At 36.2% G+C, this 19,055-nt stretch overlaps 1 protein-coding gene across 2 annotated transcripts in view; it reads right to left on the bottom strand.

The window, feature by feature from the left end:
• LOC117401984 (thrombospondin type-1 domain-containing protein 7B-like) overlaps positions 1-19,055 on the bottom strand; it is a 131,018-nt gene that overhangs the window by 97,129 nt on the left and 14,834 nt on the right. For both annotated transcript variants that reach the window (XM_034002774.3, XM_034002781.3), the window contains exons 2-3: positions 6,294-6,595; positions 1,702-1,875 (exon numbers count right to left, since the gene is read on the bottom strand). In XM_034002774.3, coding sequence (XP_033858665.3) covers positions 1,702-1,840 — 139 coding nt within the window. In that variant the 5' untranslated portion in view covers positions 1,841-1,875; positions 6,294-6,595. The remainder of the gene's footprint in view (positions 1-1,701; positions 1,876-6,293; positions 6,596-19,055) is intronic.

Below are 19,055 nucleotides of genomic sequence, written 5' to 3'. Positions count from 1 at the left end.
GAGCTGGAGGATCTTTAACTCTGAATAATCAGAATACTAGGCACAGGTCCTACAACACTGTCATATTTCATCTATCTATCAGATGAAAAAGACTAGCAAGTCTTTTATCTATCAATTCCTTCCATTTTTGCAGCCATCTGGTATCATATCATCTCTATGTGCTATATCTGAGCAGTTGTCTGCTACATGCATTGCTCTTGAAATGGCATGACTTCTCCTCAGATCATATGTCTGTTGTTTTTTATTTGTTTTTTTTACATGTACTGGTTAAAACTATTAGCCATATTATATGTTGTCGGTTTCCCCAGCTGGATTTTAAATGCAATACCTGAAATGTGAACACAGCATTGTGTAATAGTGTGTACTGTATCTGGGTTGTACAATCATAGATTCCAGGGCCCTTTTAAAAATAAAACATGTAAAGTAGGTTATCTGTTTATTGCTATTATTATTCAAAAATGTGTATCATAAAACATTTAATGCATGTTATACCCTAGAGTGTGACATGGTGTTTTGGGATTACAGGGATACATCCAATTATCTACTTGTTTTCTAAAAATACCAGTGTAAGAAATGTTATCTTATTTTACAATGCACCAGCAAAGGAATAAATCTACCAGAAGGCACAACAGCAGGTCATTATTTAGCTTTCAAAATGTGTAGGCGGATTACACTATATCATTATACTGTATGTGATTACTTTTTCCACACACAGCAATATTTCTAACTCAGATGGAAAAGCCACCAAGAAATGCTTCTACTTATGTTCATAACCGTGTACACTGCCACAATGTTTTTTAGATGCCCAAACCTTGAATTTTATTCTAATGTGAGTGTATAACTTACACAGATTGATTTCTAAAGATAACAGCAAGCTATTTGAATTTGCTGTTTTGAGAGTGGTATTCAGGATCCCTGTGATGATAACTGTAACTTAAACTTGAGTTGTTTTCCTCCAGTTGCTTTCCAATACGTCTGTATTGTTTTGTTATTGGCAGTGATGGATAGTCATGCTGGTGTTTTATTTTAAAAACACTGGTAAGAAGGGCTTTGACACCCACTTTACGTTTGAATAGCATCAGTAACACCTTCACTTCTCCCATTTTTGTTGTGCAACAGATCATTTTGTTCTTTGCTTGATTATTTTGTGTTTGTGTGTTTTTTTTTAGTTTTTTTTTTTATTACTTTATACCACAGTGTACATTTACAAAATGCTGCTTTCTGTTACTTTCTGTGTTAGACTCTCTCCAATGTTATACAGGAGGAAGAGATATCATGAAGTAGTAGTTCTAAACAGATAATGTGGAAAATGTTTGATATTCATAAAACTGCATGACCGTTGTTAAAGAAACCACTGACACTCTAGAACACAGCTGAATATCAAATTATTTAAAAAAAACACACACACAAAAACAGACTGAACAGATCTTATATTTAGACAGAACTGTTGAAAAATGTTAAAGTAATACATTAACTTGCCGACAATGTAATATTATACATTCTAACGAAATTAAGGATAAAGTTTTTAATAAATACAATGGAAAGATACCTCCACATGTCCCCAGATTCGAACACTTTCAATATCTAAGTTAGTATGCTCCATTTCGACGGAGCACATTTTGTACAGTATGTAATACTCTTCATGGGCAGTTATCCCACATTTATTTTTGTCAGGTAGAAAAAATAAGTTATCAAGCTTACCTGTTTTCCAGGAGTGTTTATCTTTTGGGGCCTGCAAATCTGCTTGGGTGTGTATTGCCAGAAGAGACATAAACAGAAGTAGATAACTCTGACTCTGCCATGTCCCGGCAACTAGGCCAAACTCATCACGCAGAATCATAGTCCAGACAATTGGGTCTCTATCCTTTCTTATTCCTAAAATACCAAGACAATAACAAGTTATTAGAATTTTTTTAAGGGTCTGTTTATCACTTAGCATGAATAATGGAAAAATAATGGGTTAGATGAAGTGGAAATGAAAAGAAAACATGTGAAAATGAAATCTAAAATGAATAATGAAATAAATGGAAGCTCACCATAATGCATTCCATGTTTAGATTCATCCTTAATCCATCAGAAATATGGCAATGAGAAACAGCTGGATCTTACATAAGTTAAAGCACTATAACCCTCAAAACAATAATGATAGATATGTTACAGATCTACAATTTGTTAAAGGTGCTGAAATGTATTTAATTCTCTGTGTTGAATGTGGTATTCAGAATCCCTCTGATGATAATTGTAACTTAAACTGTAACTGTTTTCATTTCAGCAATCCAGGCTTTTATATAGTGAAGTGTATGTGTGTAATGGAATGTTAATTAAAGGACAATTGTATAATGTATCTTTTTTTTTTTTCAAAACCACGCTATAAATTAAGAAAGTAAAAGTTGCCTTTATGTTGCATGGTTTAAAGCACCATTAGCACCATGGTTAAATAAGAAGCAGAATCCATTCAAAATACAGTCTGCTCTCAGCCGTTGACTTGCTATGTACTTGATTTTGTCCTGAAAACCATCTGTCACCTTGTGTTTCCCAAGGTTTGTTCCATTGCATGAAAACCAAATTGTATCTCTGCATTTAGTGAAATCAACTCAGGCTACATGAAATTTTAAGGAAAGTGTTTCCCCTGAATGTATACAGAAGCATTTGAGACAATTCTTAGAGGTAAATTAGCACACCTGTTCAAAATTGCTGACATCCAGTCCCATAAGATTTGCCCAAAGCATACATATACACAAACAGGTCCATATTAAGGAGTTCTACTTTATGAATGACACACAAGACTGCAGGGAAGAAGTGAGTCACTCCCCCAAAAAGACTTTGTGCTTTTTCAACTTCTTCTATGATTGTCAGCACTTGTAAGGGTTTGTTAGCATCAATCTAGGTAAGATTTTAATAGTCTAATGAAGTCATGAAAGGATGCCATCAGTGAATCGCCTCTTTATGGTTTAAGGTGTACATTTAGATTATATTATATTATGCAAATACATATCAAGGGATATAGCATTTGCTTCTCCCCCTGCAAACAGGTGGTCCCCTTCATTAAGGTTTGATTATGCCAATACCATCACTCAAGTGCTTTAGGTGGCACCTTTCCATCCGCTGACTTCTCATCAATTGCAAGTATTCAAACCCCCTCCCAAAGGACTGCACCGGCTGGAAGCCAGATCCATGAAGAGTCACAATCCTTTTAACCCTAGGAGTGCCCTGTGTTTATTCGTCTATCGCAGAGGTTTTCAACTTTTTTTTTTAAACTGTACCCCTTCTGACTGAAGGTTTCAGCTCAAGTACCCCTACATGTTTTGCTCTACTGAATGGCACCACAGTTGCAATAAAAGGCAGAATAATCTGATTAACAAGTATATTTTTTTTCATTTGTTTAATAGATCATTTATGTCACCACAGTTTGGGACTGACAAACTGCTGGTTTAGGACAGCATTTTATGGTAAATTTAGTAGTCAGCAATTCATTTTTACCCAGTTTTTCTCTCAATTTGAAATGCCCAACTGTATTTATGCTCAGCTCACCGCTAACGGATTATGTAGTCTTGAATTCACAATTACTACATCATGCTAATTTTTTTTTCTTCCCCTGCTACAAAATGCCAAATACTTAATCTGAAAATCATTTATTTGTCTTATTTTCGAGGGTCTGTGGTATTTCCACTTTATAAAACAATGTCGTAACCTCAGGGGTTTGTAAATGTAATTTAAATAGCATTCTAAAAATTTAAATGGGAATTTCTTGAACGATAACATCAGGTCAAATGTTGTTTACCTTTACTGCATCTCAGTACTGGAATGATTAAGTATTCCGTTTGAATAGAAAGGTTTGTGTCATGGCCCCCTGCAGGTCTTGGAGGAAATTGTTACGTTTTCCAGCACCACAGGTAAAAAGAGGAGACTGTTATCAGTATGCAGCACAGGGAGGTGATTGGGGCGGCACACAAGCCAAAGGTCAGGCAGCAGGTTGTGGATTCTTAAAGATGGAAGGATTTGAGGTGTGGCATGTCAAAACGCACAGGTGTGTAGAGAGTTGCAAGCAGGTCATGGATGAAGCAGGATATGTCACGACCTTGCTTGGAGCAGATCACAATCATATGTGACCAGGTGCTGAGAAAACTGTCAAAGGTGTCAGAGACAAGGAGAATAATCCCCAAGGCCTTCAGACAATGCATTAACTTTGTCAAAGGTTTGTCAAAGGTGGGAGAAGAATGTATAGTAAGTTGTCAGGAGGGTAAGCACCCTGACAAAATGATCTTCAATGACAATGTGGTGGCACCAAAATGGTAATGATATAGTTCAGTAAAGGCACTGGTATGAGCCATTAGTGGAATGGTACTAGGATTGCCAACTGGCCCCAAAATTCCAGGAGATTAAAACAGATCCGGCTTTTCAACTCACCTCTCTAACTGCAAATTAATTGATTTTATTGAACATGTAAAGTGAGTGTGAATTGTGTGAACTGTCGCTAATGGAATGTAATTGTTTTGCTAACTAGTTACTAAAAGTACACACCTGTCCGTGGGCAGGAATTATTTCCTGTGAGGATCGCTTCCATCAATCAGACCTATACAGCTTGCTGATTTGCAGTATTTGTTTGATTGGCGTGGGACTGTGTGAAGCAGGAAGAAATATCAATAAACGAGAAAGAGTGCGTGTGAGTGCAAGTCTCTCTATAGCGACGGAATTGCACTAATTTGATAGCTATTGTTTACCATATAAAATTTCAAGCAATACTATTTTAATACATGTTAAGATGCTCTCCCAATAGAATCGCCACCACAATTAAACAATTAAACACATTTATTGATGCCACTTTTCAAACTCCGTAAAGGCATTGATACCTATAGACATTGTGACTTGCTTCCAGAAAGAAATGGACTGGAGTTATTACACTGTGGACTGATGTGGTAAAAATACAACAAAACAAAATTTTAAAAAAATTGTAATTCATCATGAAGCTCACTGTACCACAGAAGGAAGCTTTTATATACATAACGATCATATGATGATTAGGACTTGGGTAGTAAATACAGCACAATAAAGTAACATGCTGTTAAACATTTATGGCTAAAAAACATTTTATTAGGCCATAACTGAAAGTCATAGTAGAAATACAACTTCATTGATATTTGTGGGGAAAACATAGACAATGACAATATTCACGTCCCTTAAACAAACATTTTCACTGAAATGATGGTGATGTGTTATTTCATTTCAAATTAAAGCAATCTCTTTGTGTTGATATTTTGGAATAAAAAGCTATTTTGTTGTGGTGCATTTCATGCATTTTCTATATTAAAACCTTTTTGATATCCATTTGATTTCCAGTTGCAATCTTTCAATGTACACAAAGAACCTTTGCCAGGAAAACAAAAACTTTTTTCTCACTGGAACAAATTATGAGGAACATAAATGCCAACTGCTACAGAGCTCTTGACTATTACAAGCTAGCATCCTAATACAGTAGCTCTCACAAGACAATTAACTATACCCAGAAGTTCAAATATATTTAGTAAGAGCATCATTAATATGAGAACCTCAAACACTGGCCCTTCAAAGCATATATAGCTTTAAATACCAGTTTATCCTTCCCTTCCCTGGCTTTCAGCTTGCTCTTTAACCATGATTCTATGGTTCTATTCTATGGTTCAACATGAACATCAAGTGACACTATGTGTATTGGAGTTCAAGTACATTCCAGGCACATACAATTGGCAGAATCCATCATGTGTTTCCAACTACAGATATCTTTGAGATCCAGCATTCCTGTTGATATAAGCTGTACTGCAATACTATTGTAGACTGCTGGATTCTATAAGCAATGTCTATAGAGTATATAGAGACCTAAACTTGGTTGGCAGTTGTACATTGTCCAAGCATTAACGGGCTGTCAGTTAGTCATTTGGATTTGCAATTAAAACAATATTGGCCTTTATATATCCAACTTGTAAATGACGGCTAGTTGACTATTCAAATTTGCATGGCCGAATAACAGTCTACCTGCTTGCCTTTTGTTTTTTCAGTAGGAACCAATTAGTTGGCCATTCAAATCTGAATAGACTTCAGGTAACTGGCTGCCAAGTTGGATATTCTGAGGCCAATGGATTGTTTCTTACTGAAAATCTGAATGAAATGCCAATGGCCAACGCCCAACAGTCAGCCAGTTTTAGTTCAAACTAGGGTACTTCAGTTCTTGATTCAAGAGAAAATCATGTGAGTATGGATGTTTCATTGGAGTGGGGGGTTACTAAAATAATTAAAGTGGCTTCTTTTTTTAACCTTACCTGAATTGGAAGTCAGGCAGTCATCACTTGTACAAACCAGAAAATGTACAAATTGTCACTCCCTTACAGCGACCCTTCTGATAAGATATCTGACACTCTTCGTTGCTAAACGCAGACTTGTCTTCCTTCAGACGCATCATCCAGCAACTAATTCTCTGTGACAACCCCCTGGAAGATCATGGCTTGAAAGATGTGTCTGTCAAATCATCCCCGACGGCAGGCAGAGATAAACCTGTGGCAATTGCTAGGTCAAGAATTCACTGAATGAAATTCCTCCAGGGACCGTCCCAAAACTACTGAAACTGAGAAAACAGAGAGAACTTATTCAGTGAGGGAATAGAACAAATTCAATACTCCTTTCAAGGACTTCTAGAGAGTGACAGGCTTAAGGTATTATAACATACTTAAGGTTAGCTCTTCAAAAGTGACTCCAATATAACTTTTGTTATTGTAGAAGATTGAAAGAAGAGATATATGTTGACTCTAAATTTACCCTATTTTTAATTAATGAACTTAGTGTCATTAACAGAGATGTACTTTTCTGAACATTAGAGTGGCTTTAGTTAATGATAATCTGACAGAGGAGTGATATTGGTTCAAGCAGAAAAAAAGTGAGTACTTTTCTTGCACAATGTGTTGAGATTTCTAACATTGAAAAACATTTAACTTAGAATTGTAAAATAGTGACAAAAATAAGTAAGCATGTATGTTTAGATATCCCTTAATGTCTTACCATTTAAGTTAATTAAAATTTGTAAAACAATTATTGATCTGGTTTACTTAATTTATTAAACTTTAAACTGAATATTCTGCAATAAAAATTAGTAAATTTTGTAATGTGGTTAATAAACAATACTGTAAATTATATTTAATTAAAAAGACAATTACATAGGTTTGTAGCAATTTCACACAGCATTTAAAAAATATATAAAACTTATTATACGAGACCAGTGGTTTACAAAGTGTGGTTCGGGGCCAACTTGTGATCCATATATTCCCCAAAATAAGAAAACCACACTTACCCCTTCCCCAAACATTTTACAAAAAATAACTTTACTAAAGTTAACAAATGTAATATTTCTAAATATTCACCAATACAGTTATAATTAGTAGCAGAAAACATAAATATGGTTTGAAGCCAGTAGTGGTCCCTGGAAAACAGTGGCGTGCCGTCAGGACCTTCAAGGTATTCTCTGCTGACCAGACAGTGCCAAGTAAACTGTCAGTCAAATGACATTACGTTGCCTCACTCACTTGCGTACAGTGTGCTTGCTTATACTATGAAACATACTACTCTAATTATTATTTGTTCATTTGTCTGACGCCTTTATCCAAGATGACTTACAGGGTTTACTAGAGGTTTTTTAAGAGTCTAGGGGTTTCCTGAAGGGGATGTGATCAGCCAATAAGAGATCTGCAGTTCCCCCGCATAAGTCTGAAACAACGACCAGATACTAGAAAAAAAAACAGTTGAGGGTATTCTCCGTTTCAGCTGAAGGTCTTGAGTGAGTTTAACCAATAGGCGAGTCGAAGAATGTATTTTTTTTTTTGACAGGCGACCAATCAGGAGTGAGCAGAGGCGGGCCATAAATCTCCCAGGGTATTCTCTGCCTCACTTGAAGTGCCTGCTTTAGCAACCAATGGGAAAGTCAAAGCTCTGACAGTTGACCAATCATTAGTGAGCAACCCCAAAACATGAATATTCCTTGGTTAGCACTGCAGTTAGGAGGATAGCTGGATTTGCACGATATTGCTTATAAATATACATTGATAAATACAAATAACTTTACAACATCTAATTATTTCGAATTTTATTTGACTCTGCTACCCCAGTCCATTTTGTCACGGCACGCCACTGCTGGAAAATACTTAAATGCCTGGTGGTCCCTACTTGGAAAACGCTCTCAAACTTAATTATTTACTGTATTTTTTATTTTCTCTCATTTGAATTTGTTCCGATTTACTACTGACTTTATTGTATTTTATAACTGTTCTTATTTGTAATTGAAAGTTGCCCTGGATAAGGGCGTCTGCTAAGAAATAAATGAATACATAAATAAATAAATAAATCATTTCTGTGTGGCCAGACAAAGAGAGGAGGAGGAGACATCCCCAAATATTTAAAATTCATCTGTCTTTTCTGAGCCTGTCTGACACACAATGTATGCAGCAATTTCACCTCAACAGACAAACAATCACTGACATCTGCCAACTGCTTCAGGCTGACCTGGAAGGAGACATGTGGAGAGCACACTGTAGCACTAAAGTATACGCACTGGTTGACAACGGGTATCCACCGAAGCGGTGGCTACTGACACCGCTGCTCAGCGCCACAAACCCTGCCGAAGGTATAATCGAACCTTTAAATGTGCCTGTACTGTAATTGAGCGAACATTTGGAATCCTCAAAATGTGATTCCGATGTTTGGATGTCTGTGGCGGAACACTACAGTACACTCCTCAGAAGGTTAGCAATATCATCCTGGCTTGTTACAACACAGGTCTCCGGAATGGATGTTGAACATAAAGAGGAACGATTACAGGGTTAGAGGGAAGCAGATGCTAAACTTGAAGCACCAGTGTTGGAGGTTGCAGATGCTGCAAGTGCCAGGCAGGTCAGACAAAGCCTTTTAGACAGGGGTTCACAGGTACACATGTGGACCAATAGAAAAATGCAGACTTTGTTACTGTTGTGTAAGACGCAAATGTGAGTGAAACAGAAAGAAATATAAATTGTAGCTTAAATTTTGCTTATAGGTTACTTTTTTTTATTCGTAAGTATTCACTTACTGCTAAAAAAAAAACAATGTAGCCTTGCTTGAGGCGCTTGTATCGTCTTCCTTTATTTTTTGTTTTGTTTCAAAATACCCTCGTTCGCTATTACAGCAGCACAGATCATTTTAAAGGGAATGTTGAATCCTTATTGGTTGTAACCTTACTCCCCCACTCTGCTTTGATTGGCTGGGCGCATGATTCACTATTTGATGTGCGTTAGCCCAACATGAGACCGGACTTCTAAATCATGTTTTCGTGTGCTATCGCAGCGCTTCGAAAACGCAGTCATTTTTGCCCATGGGATAAAATGGCTTGAAGCCGAGAAGCAGTTGTCCTTCTTTGAATATACAATCAGATAGAGGCTCAACAGTCACCCACTTTTGTCATTGATTTATGTGAAGAAACACTTTTGCGAAACAAATTAAAAAAATAATAAAATAGATCCAAAACAAATGCCAAATGCTCATGAATAAAATATACAAGCTCTAGAGACAAAACTTAGTTAAACAACGATAGGATTTACTGTCGACAATAATCATCTTCTTCCTGCTGTTTTATTTGCAGCTCTTTAGTTTGGTAAATCTGAAATACATGAAACTGTCTGAACAAAGGAAATATAAAAATATGCATATGTGTATATAAATGGAATCTAGACTGTGGTGCATTTAATTTATATGCAAATGTTATTGGTACAAAGTTTGCATTACATTTCTTTAAACACTTGAAGATTTGTGTTATAAAACAGCTGTAATGATAATGTATGTTGCAGCAGAAAAAAAATCATCTTCATGTAGTAAAATAAATGAGATATTGGAGCAGGTTCTGAAACAGTTTTTTTTTTTTTTTTAAAGCAGAGCAATACTATTGCACTGTATGTATATGTTTACAGAGATATCAGTGCCTGCGGGAATATATCCAGTTTATTATCCTTCACTCCCAATGTGCTTTTTATGAAATATCTGCAAACTATCCAATTACTATTACAGCTCACTACTGGACTGGTAATCTTGATTTTAAAAATAATACGATGACAGAACTATAATATCAAGCAGATAAAACATAAAGCATACAACAGTCATATTACATTGAACCCATACATTTGTGCAAGATCTAGCAGTATATTGTAGTTGCATTAACAAAATGTTTTGAATTTAGTTGTTAGCTAATTGCTCATTGGGACTACCCTTTATATACACCTGTGACTGGAGCCTAATTAATAATAAATTATTCAATTTACGGCCCCCGCCACATTCCCACATGTGTTTCTGGCAGGGAGGTTCTGCCACACACACTAAAACAATACAGTGTTGCATCTAAAGATTTGTATGTATAAGAAAGTGTGTGTACTTTATAACATAACACGAAACACCTAGTAATGAGTGATTAAATTGAAATTGTAATACACTTTTACTTGCTGTTAATAACATCTTCATAACATGCTTATAAATGCTTATTAGTAGATAAGTAATCTAATGTGTTCCTGCATATCATAATTGTATTATTATTTCTACATGGGGGTCTCAGTGTTTCTCTTTTTAAAAGAAATTCCATTTGGAGTTTTCAGTTTTTTTCCAGTCGGGTTCAAGGGCAGAGCTCTTGTCACGCCTTGAAAGAAGGTCTTGTCATCTTTGATTTTAATTGGCTGGTTGTGGAGGAAGCTCCTCTTCCAGGAAGAATAGAAATCTTCTGTTTTGCTCTCACTACATCCTTGCTTGGATTGCAATGAGAAAGAGCAAATAAAATTGTGGAAAAGGGAATGAAAATAAAATCCTTGTGGTTGGTATCATAATTTTAAAAAATATATACCTGTAATACTGAATTAGGTTTCCAGTCCACAGGACTGAAGAACACAGCAAAGCACTAATTAAACCCAGCCTCAGAGTAAGGAAAGATTACAATGTGTTCAAGATGTTCCATCTCACTGCCTACCCTGGTTAAACAGTTTATAATTAACAAAATACCTTGAACTGGCACTAATACAGCAGACTCAGCTGTGATATGATAAGAGAGTATTGAGAATGCGAATGCTTCGAGGTGCCTCTTAGTGCCAGTCGGGAAGGGAGGGGTCATTTTAATCAGGTTATGGTAGCTGAGGTTCATTGATAAGGCAGATTGTCAGTCTACCCGTCACCTGGCCCGGACAATCCTGTCCCCCAGAGTGAACCACTTTAATTGTCTCTGTGTGTATTTAACGAGGCACTGAGAGAATTCATATAGCAGTGGCAAGTGAATGGAAATGTATTACATTTATGAAAGGGATGAAATGGAAGGTCAGGGTGGTAAGTGTTCTAAGTTCCAGATGCATTAGCCAAAGTTTAACATAGTAGCTTTAAATAATTCAATTATTAAACAATAATAAGTGTTCTTTTTGTTTTTAAGTTTTCTTGTCTAGCAAGTACCTTATAATTTTTGTGTTTATTTTCCCAGAGTTTAATTTAAATTAAATTGGTGAAACCCATGTATACCATTTATTCACAATCATGTAGACTCACTCCCTTTGAAGCAGGTATACTGATATATACACTGCTGTGCAAACGTGTCAGACATTTTGGGGTTATACTACCATAGAATCAACCTGCTTTAATACCACAGAATCAACCCACGCCATCTACAAATTATTGATGGTCATAACATTGATATATATATTGTAACTCCTGAATGTGCATAAGACTTTTGCACACCAGTGTGTGTGTATATATATATATATATATATATATATATATATATATATATATATATATATATTAAAACAAAAGAAAGTCTGTTTGGGCTTAAGCTCACTTCTCAAATCGATCCACCAACCTTGATTTATAGATTGAAGTCGCACACTCAAAATCAGGACAAAATTTACTGTAGTCTTTCACAATGAACCTAACAAAGACCTGTTGTGTGGAAACGCATAGTTCTACTAACTTTTGTTTGCTCGGTTTAGTAAAAAAACATGTTTTAACTAATAAAATGAAGAAAACCGTTTTTAAAAGACTACAGTAAATCTTGTGCTGATTTTGAGTGTGCTACCAATTGGTCTTTTGGACTTCAATCTAAAAGACCAATCACACACAGGGACATAAGCCCGATACACGCTCCTTGCAAAGGAGCCGGCTCTTTTGTACAGCGGTATCGGCGCTATGCTTTAGTGCGAGAGGTCCCAGGTTCGCACCCGCCCTCCGCCTGTGTGTGCATTGCCTCGTACTGTGTGATGCGCCTGCCTGAGTTAACCGAGATCGCTACATACAGGCTAACTTTACTATAACGAACACCCGTTTTTCAACGATCCCAACAGCAAGAACCGACTTTTTCAATGCAAATTAGCCCTATTAGAACAATCACGTACAGGATCGACCCGGACAGAACGATCTCAGTAGTGACTGACACTGAACTTTCTCCAGTGTCAAGTGTGTTATTCTCTCAGTGAAAACAAAGACCATGGTTGACTAATTCAAAGATAACGCTAATTCAAAGATGACCTATTGTAGTATGAATCATGCATGACAAATGCAATAGTTGCCTGTCCGTCATCGACAAACTGCAACCAGGCAACAGGCGTGAGGAGCAATCTATGTGTCCTCTGTGCATTACCATTGTTGGTAGCGTCACATGACCGGTTTGTTTACTTTCTGTTTTGTGTTTAATAAATCCTGCGCGCCTGTGCCGGCGTTTCCCTCCGTCTTGCAATGCGGTTACCCACACATGTGTCACGAGTATCTTGTCACAATACTGTTTAAATGTTTATCAATGTGAAGTAATCTTCATAAAAGTACTATATATTGATGTTCAATTAAAATTTGCCGTTTTGTCATTATTCTGATACAGAAAAATGCCAAACCCTGTTATAGTGAACACCCTGATATAACGAACATTTCTCCAGGTCCCATGGGGGTTCGTTTTAGTGAAGTTAGCCTGTGTATATACATATACCACAATTATTTGCTACTTTACAATGAAAATATGATTGTAAGAACTATTAAGTTATGACAACAAAAAGAAGACAATAGTCACATATAATAAAATATGTTTTCAGTTGTTGAGGCTAATTATTAGTTGCAATACAACTTTCACTTGGCGTTTATTATTATTATTATTATTATTAGACTTTATCCTTGCTCGGACTGTGCTGCTTTATCATTTCAAACTCTAGTCATGCTCCTGTTTCTATGGTTACTCCTCCAAACAGGAGCAGGGCCCAAACCCCTAGAGAGGCGGAATTGTCCCTGAATGGATGATGACTCTAACAGAATATGTGTGCAAGCTTTGTCTTCTAGAGCTAAAATGCCTTCCAACAAAATGACAGCTACTCTATTATAGTGTGTCTTTTAGTCTTGATTTATTGGCTTTGTAGCCTGAACGTTTTTGTTTCATTGACTAAGGACAGTAAACCACCAAAAAAGTTGGGGTGGGGGTAATCTCTGTATTAGTTTGAAGCTCTGAAAATGAAGATCAATTGATGTTTATAGCGAATGGACTGCTGACACAGTGTTATTTTTGAATGTCACCTATTTATTTAATGCAGTGCAAAATCAAATAGAGGGGAGCTATGTAGCACAGTGAATGTGAATGTTGCCCTTTGCCAGATTACTACAATCTTTGCATAAAAGTGTAAATTAAAGCCTTCAAAAATGGAATTGCACATCATCTTTTAAAGGTTATTGTCTTTATTAGTATGGGGGGGGGGGGGGGTTGTAAGCTGCTATCCTTTACAAACACAGGAAGGAGTACAGACACTAGAAGCCAGAGGCCACGCCGTTTCTTCAAGATAGCTACGTCATGTAAATGATAAACATTATAAAGATATACCAGCTGTTAGAAATTCTTAGGTCTAAAGCAGTATTTATCCTAATCTTTAAATGCACAAGCTTTTGCACAAACAATTCTAGTTATTATTTATAGTGTAAACCCAGGTGGCCATGTTTCTGTAATATCATTTTGAAATGTACAAAATTGTTGTAAACACTCTTTTTAATGCAATGCATATTTAATTAATAGTATGATTCTTGTGATGTGTTACAGCCATGAGAATAGCCACTGCTTAATTTCCATTAAGACGCCCCCTGTCGCAGAACTTAGACCCATGTCAAAAAAAAAAACAATTGGCGAAAAAGAACTGGGTCAAGTTTTTTCATGAGTAATAGTGCTATTATCATAGCATACTACCTCTGTTTTTGTTGTAATGTAAAAATAAACAAGTGTTTCTATTAAACATCCAAGAAATGGTGCAAATTGATAACCTAGAAGTGCACAGCATGAGAGTATTATCAAGGTCAACTGTTACAAGCTGGTTAGAAAAAAAAAAAATACAGAGTCTGATGATACAGATTTTAATGATAATGCAAAGACTCATTTTTTTGGCTCAGAAGGACGCCTTGCTTTAGAAGTAAATCTTTCAGCAAAGTCTGTGTTTTTTTACCATCAGTATGGTTTCAGCAGCCCATCTGCAAGGATAATTGCCACAGGCAGATGAAAGATCAGAAATCCATATTTATCCAATTTTTAGTCTTCTGTTTTGCATTGTAATTATCGGTCCATGATCAAACCTCAGAACCATCTTTGTTATTAAACTCACAATCTATAAAACAGCAGAATATTGGCAATACGTTATTTTAACGGTGTAATACAAACTATAATGAACTAACACATAATTTCAAGCCAATTGTTTTATTCTTATTTAGGTATTTATGATACATTAGTCATTAATGACTCAGTCATGTAAACTGTTCTTGATAACATTGTCCCTAGTCATGATGGATTTATCATTGGGATTCACATACAAATATATCATTATCTAATTTGAATGCCATATGAATCCGAATGTACTTATTTAGTTGTTAATACATTGTGTCATAATAGGTGCCACTTACAATTCCTCCTAAATGATTCCTCTATGACATATAAGAAGAAAAAAAAGCTGAGGGGGATCTGTCACGAAAAAGAAACTGTCTGTAACAAACAAAAAGGTTCAAATGGAGTGGGATGCTTTGCTTCACTGATTTGTAAGCTGCTAACAAACCCGATGCATTTTCTTTCTGCAGTATGACCCTGTAGCACCTTGTTTTAAAAAGAAACAGAAACTTGAAAGTTGAGTGAAAAATGAAAATAACATTACATTTAGAAAATGAATATAAATCCATCTTCTTGTATATTCTTACACTGTTGAAAAAGGACAGGGTGAAGTGTGACTATATCTTTTCCAAAATGGAAACTTTATATATATATATCCTCAAGGCAGTGTAATTATCCCCATCTGGATGGACATTCCTTGCACAGAGTCTTGAGGGTATCAGAATCTAGGTCACACCTGACTATGCTTGGCTCCCAAATGTTTGGGCTGCTGAAAACTATATTTTATATAAAAAAGGAGGAAAAAATAGTTTCAACAAATTATTCCACATACTGGTGTCAAATTATCTAAACTGTGGCTGGTCTAAATCTGCCAAATCATTAAAACAATGAAAACCAAAATCTATAACCGTGTGTTTGAGTCTCTTTGGAAGTAAGTAAAATGCTAGATTTACAGTATATTTAAAAATGTATGGAGTGACAGTATCTCTTTGAGATGAAGATCCTTTAAAATGGTTTTTTTCATTTAATTTGTCCCAGGTAAAGAAATCACCCATTGCAATTAGAGAGTTATACAGGTGGTGTCGTGCACGAGTGGGTATTTTCTATAGTCAGTCACCAGCACTGTTGTGCTGTTTTTTGGCATGGAGGAAGCCACTGAGAAGCCTGTGTAAGGCTTGTCCTGGGTGGGTTGATGTTATCAGCAGCCTCTAATAAAGTATGTACATCGTAGCGTCACTTGGGAAATCAATGATAAAAGTAATTGTTTCGATCAAATGAATTGACCCCACTGTGAAGTAGATTTTCATGGCACTGACACCTGTATTTTGTATGCATATCCTTAGTAGATACCAAAGTACTTATACACACAGAGGAAGCATTTTAACACTGGCGATATGGAAAAACTTTGCCAACCTTTTAATATTACTGAATTTCTTATGACGCTTGAAGTTAAGAAGGAATTTGTCAAGACCAATTCAGACTACATATTGTATAAAGAGGCAAGCCCTTTTTAAAGGTTGTCTCGCAACCATCAGCCTCACAGCATTCAGATACAAATCAACAGAAATTATATCTTAGTTGGGAATAAGGGAAACATGCATTTTTGCAGAGGGTAGACTGCATTTCACATTTCACATTTGCTATCCTGAACACTCTTCTCTTTCACAGTGAGGTGAACGATGAGGTAGAATTATTAAATCAATACTGTGCATACAAAAGAGAATGTGTAACAAACCACCCTTTTTTAATTCTATCCTAAATATACAAAAGTGACATAACAGAAATGAATCTTTCACAGATTACACTGTTTATACAAACAACAAATATTTTCTGCAGTATATTGTTCAGTTTCTTTCATCCACTGCTGAGTACTGCATAAACCATTTTTTGTAATTAACATCAAAACCATTAAATATGAAGGATTCAAATGTATCTCAAAATGGAAGTGTTGACTTATAAAACGTATAAAATATAGTGTATAATATAATCTAGAAAATATTGATGCAACCTTTATCTCAATAAAGTTACATAAATCACAATTGCGCAGATCACATATCAAAACAGCCACTGTGCTGCATCATTGAACCCTGTCCTTCTGACCTTCCCTGCTGTCATGCCCATTACAGTTCAATTAATGACAGAGTCATACTGTGGCCAGCTGGAGCATCTGCTGTGCCCGTCTGGCAATGATTCAATAAAATCACGCCGCAGGAAGATAGAAAGTTGAGTGTACCTATCAGATCCATGTTCCACCAAGAATACAGATTGACTCAGTAAAGGCGGGAGACAGTGACCTAGTGAATTCTTGGTTCATTTCAAAGATCTCTTACAGCACCACTACCTACAGTAAGCAACAACTATTAGAGACGGATAAGGTTAATTGATCTTTTTTTCAAGTGCGGACAAAAGGTTATCACTGTCCAATGCAATAAAATCATTATTTGTTGCTAATATTTTTTATATCTATTATACATTTTGTCTTAAGAATATAATGTCTTATGGTTCCAACTGACATATTATCAGGATCTTTCAGGTTCAAATCACTTGAACATTTTGCTTATTACATAATCCATAATGCTTAAAAAAATACTCATAATGCATATTTATTTGCAGTTATCCGCAGCAGTGTGGAGTAGTGGTTAGGGCTCTGGACTCTTGACCGGAGGGTCGTGGGTTCAATCCCAGGTGGGGGACACTGCTGCTGTTCCCTTGAGCAAGGTACTTTACCTAGATTGCTCCAGTAAAAACCCAACTGTATAAATGGGTAATTGTATGTAAAAATAATGTGATATCTTGTAACAATTGTAAGTCGCCCTGGATAAGGGTGTCTACTAAGAAATAAATAATAATAATAATATTTAGGTCAGACCAAAGTACACATCTCTGAGGGAATTTATCATCACATACTACATACAGTTTTCTTACTACTTGAAATCCCACAAGCAACTGGGTGTCTGCTTATGTAACTGGCAATACTAGATAAAAAAAAAGGTCAAGCAGTGCATAAAGTGTTTACTTCATAATGTAAATTCCAGTTACATATTGTAATTACAAAAAAATAAAGTAGGGTTTGGAGTATCATGAATGCCCTGTGAAAAACATTGGTTTGTCCCTTTACCTTTCTACACATCTAAATACACACGCCAACAGGCTTGCTTTAAATACAAACTTACAGTATGCATGGTATTTGCATGAAACTATAACAATACATCCTGCCTTGTTGAATTTATTTTGATAGGGTTTATTTTGGAAATATATTCTATTATATCATAGAATAAAATAAAATGAGATGAGGTAATAGCATTGAGACCTCACCAGCAACAGCTAATTTAAAAATGATATTCAGCTCAAGAGCATTTCTCTGGATCTGATGTCTATGCAATAGCTAATACTTAGGAAATCCATTTATTTAGTTGAATAAACCCTTAATTCGTACTGAATCAACTCTGAACCCTGCAACATTTTATACGTAACTGGAATGATCAACAGTGTGAGGCAAGGCTACCAAATACATAGACGGACGTTAGGCATGAACCTGGCACCTTGCGTTCTTCAGCCTCACATCTTATCCACAGTACAAAACAGGCAGACTGGTATGCAAATCTACTATAGTTTCAGACAAGGTATATTTTCCTTTGCTTCTTCTTCCTTATTTATTCCGGTAGGGGTCAGTCTCATACCATCTCCGTTTATCCTTTGACACAAATACTGTAGTTTAAAGAGGACTAGAAAGGTATAACAGGACCAGAAAGAGATGTTTGTGGAAGAAATGTACACTGCAGATACAGTGCCTTGCGAAAGTATTCGGCCCCCTTGAACTTTGCGACCTTTTGCCACATTTCAGGCTTCAAACATAAAGATATGAAACTGTAATTTTTTGTGAAGAATCAACAACAAGTGGGACACAATCATGAAGTGGAACGAAATTTATTGGATATTTCAAACTTGTTTAACAAATAAAAAACTGAAAAATTGGGCGTGCAAAATTATTCAGCCCCCTTAAGTTAATACTTTGTAGCGCCACCTTTTGCTGCGATTACAGCTGTAAGTCGCTTGGGGTATGTCTCTATCAGTTTTGCACATCGAGAGACTGAAATTTTTGCCCATTCCTCCTTGCAAAACAGCTCGAGCTCAGTGAGGTTGGATGGAGAGCATTTGTGAACAGCAGTTTTCAGTTCTTTCCACAGATTCTCGATTGGATTCAGGTCTGGACTTTGACTTGGCCATTCTAACACCTGGATATGTTTATTTGTGAACCATTCCATTGCAGATTTTGCTTTATGTTTTGGATCATTGTCTTGTTGGAAGACAAATCTCCGTCCCAGTCTCAGGTCTTTTGCAGACTCCATCAGGTTTTCTTCCAGAATGGTCCTGTATTTGGCTCCATCCATCTTCCCATCAATTTTAACCATCTTCCCTGTCCCTGCTGAAG

The sequence above is a fragment of the Acipenser ruthenus genome, chromosome 10 (genome assembly GCF_902713425.1).
Source record: "Acipenser ruthenus chromosome 10, fAciRut3.2 maternal haplotype, whole genome shotgun sequence".
Classification (NCBI taxonomy): domain Eukaryota; kingdom Metazoa; phylum Chordata; class Actinopteri; order Acipenseriformes; family Acipenseridae; genus Acipenser; species Acipenser ruthenus.
This window is presented reverse-complemented; position numbering and strand designations above follow the sequence as displayed.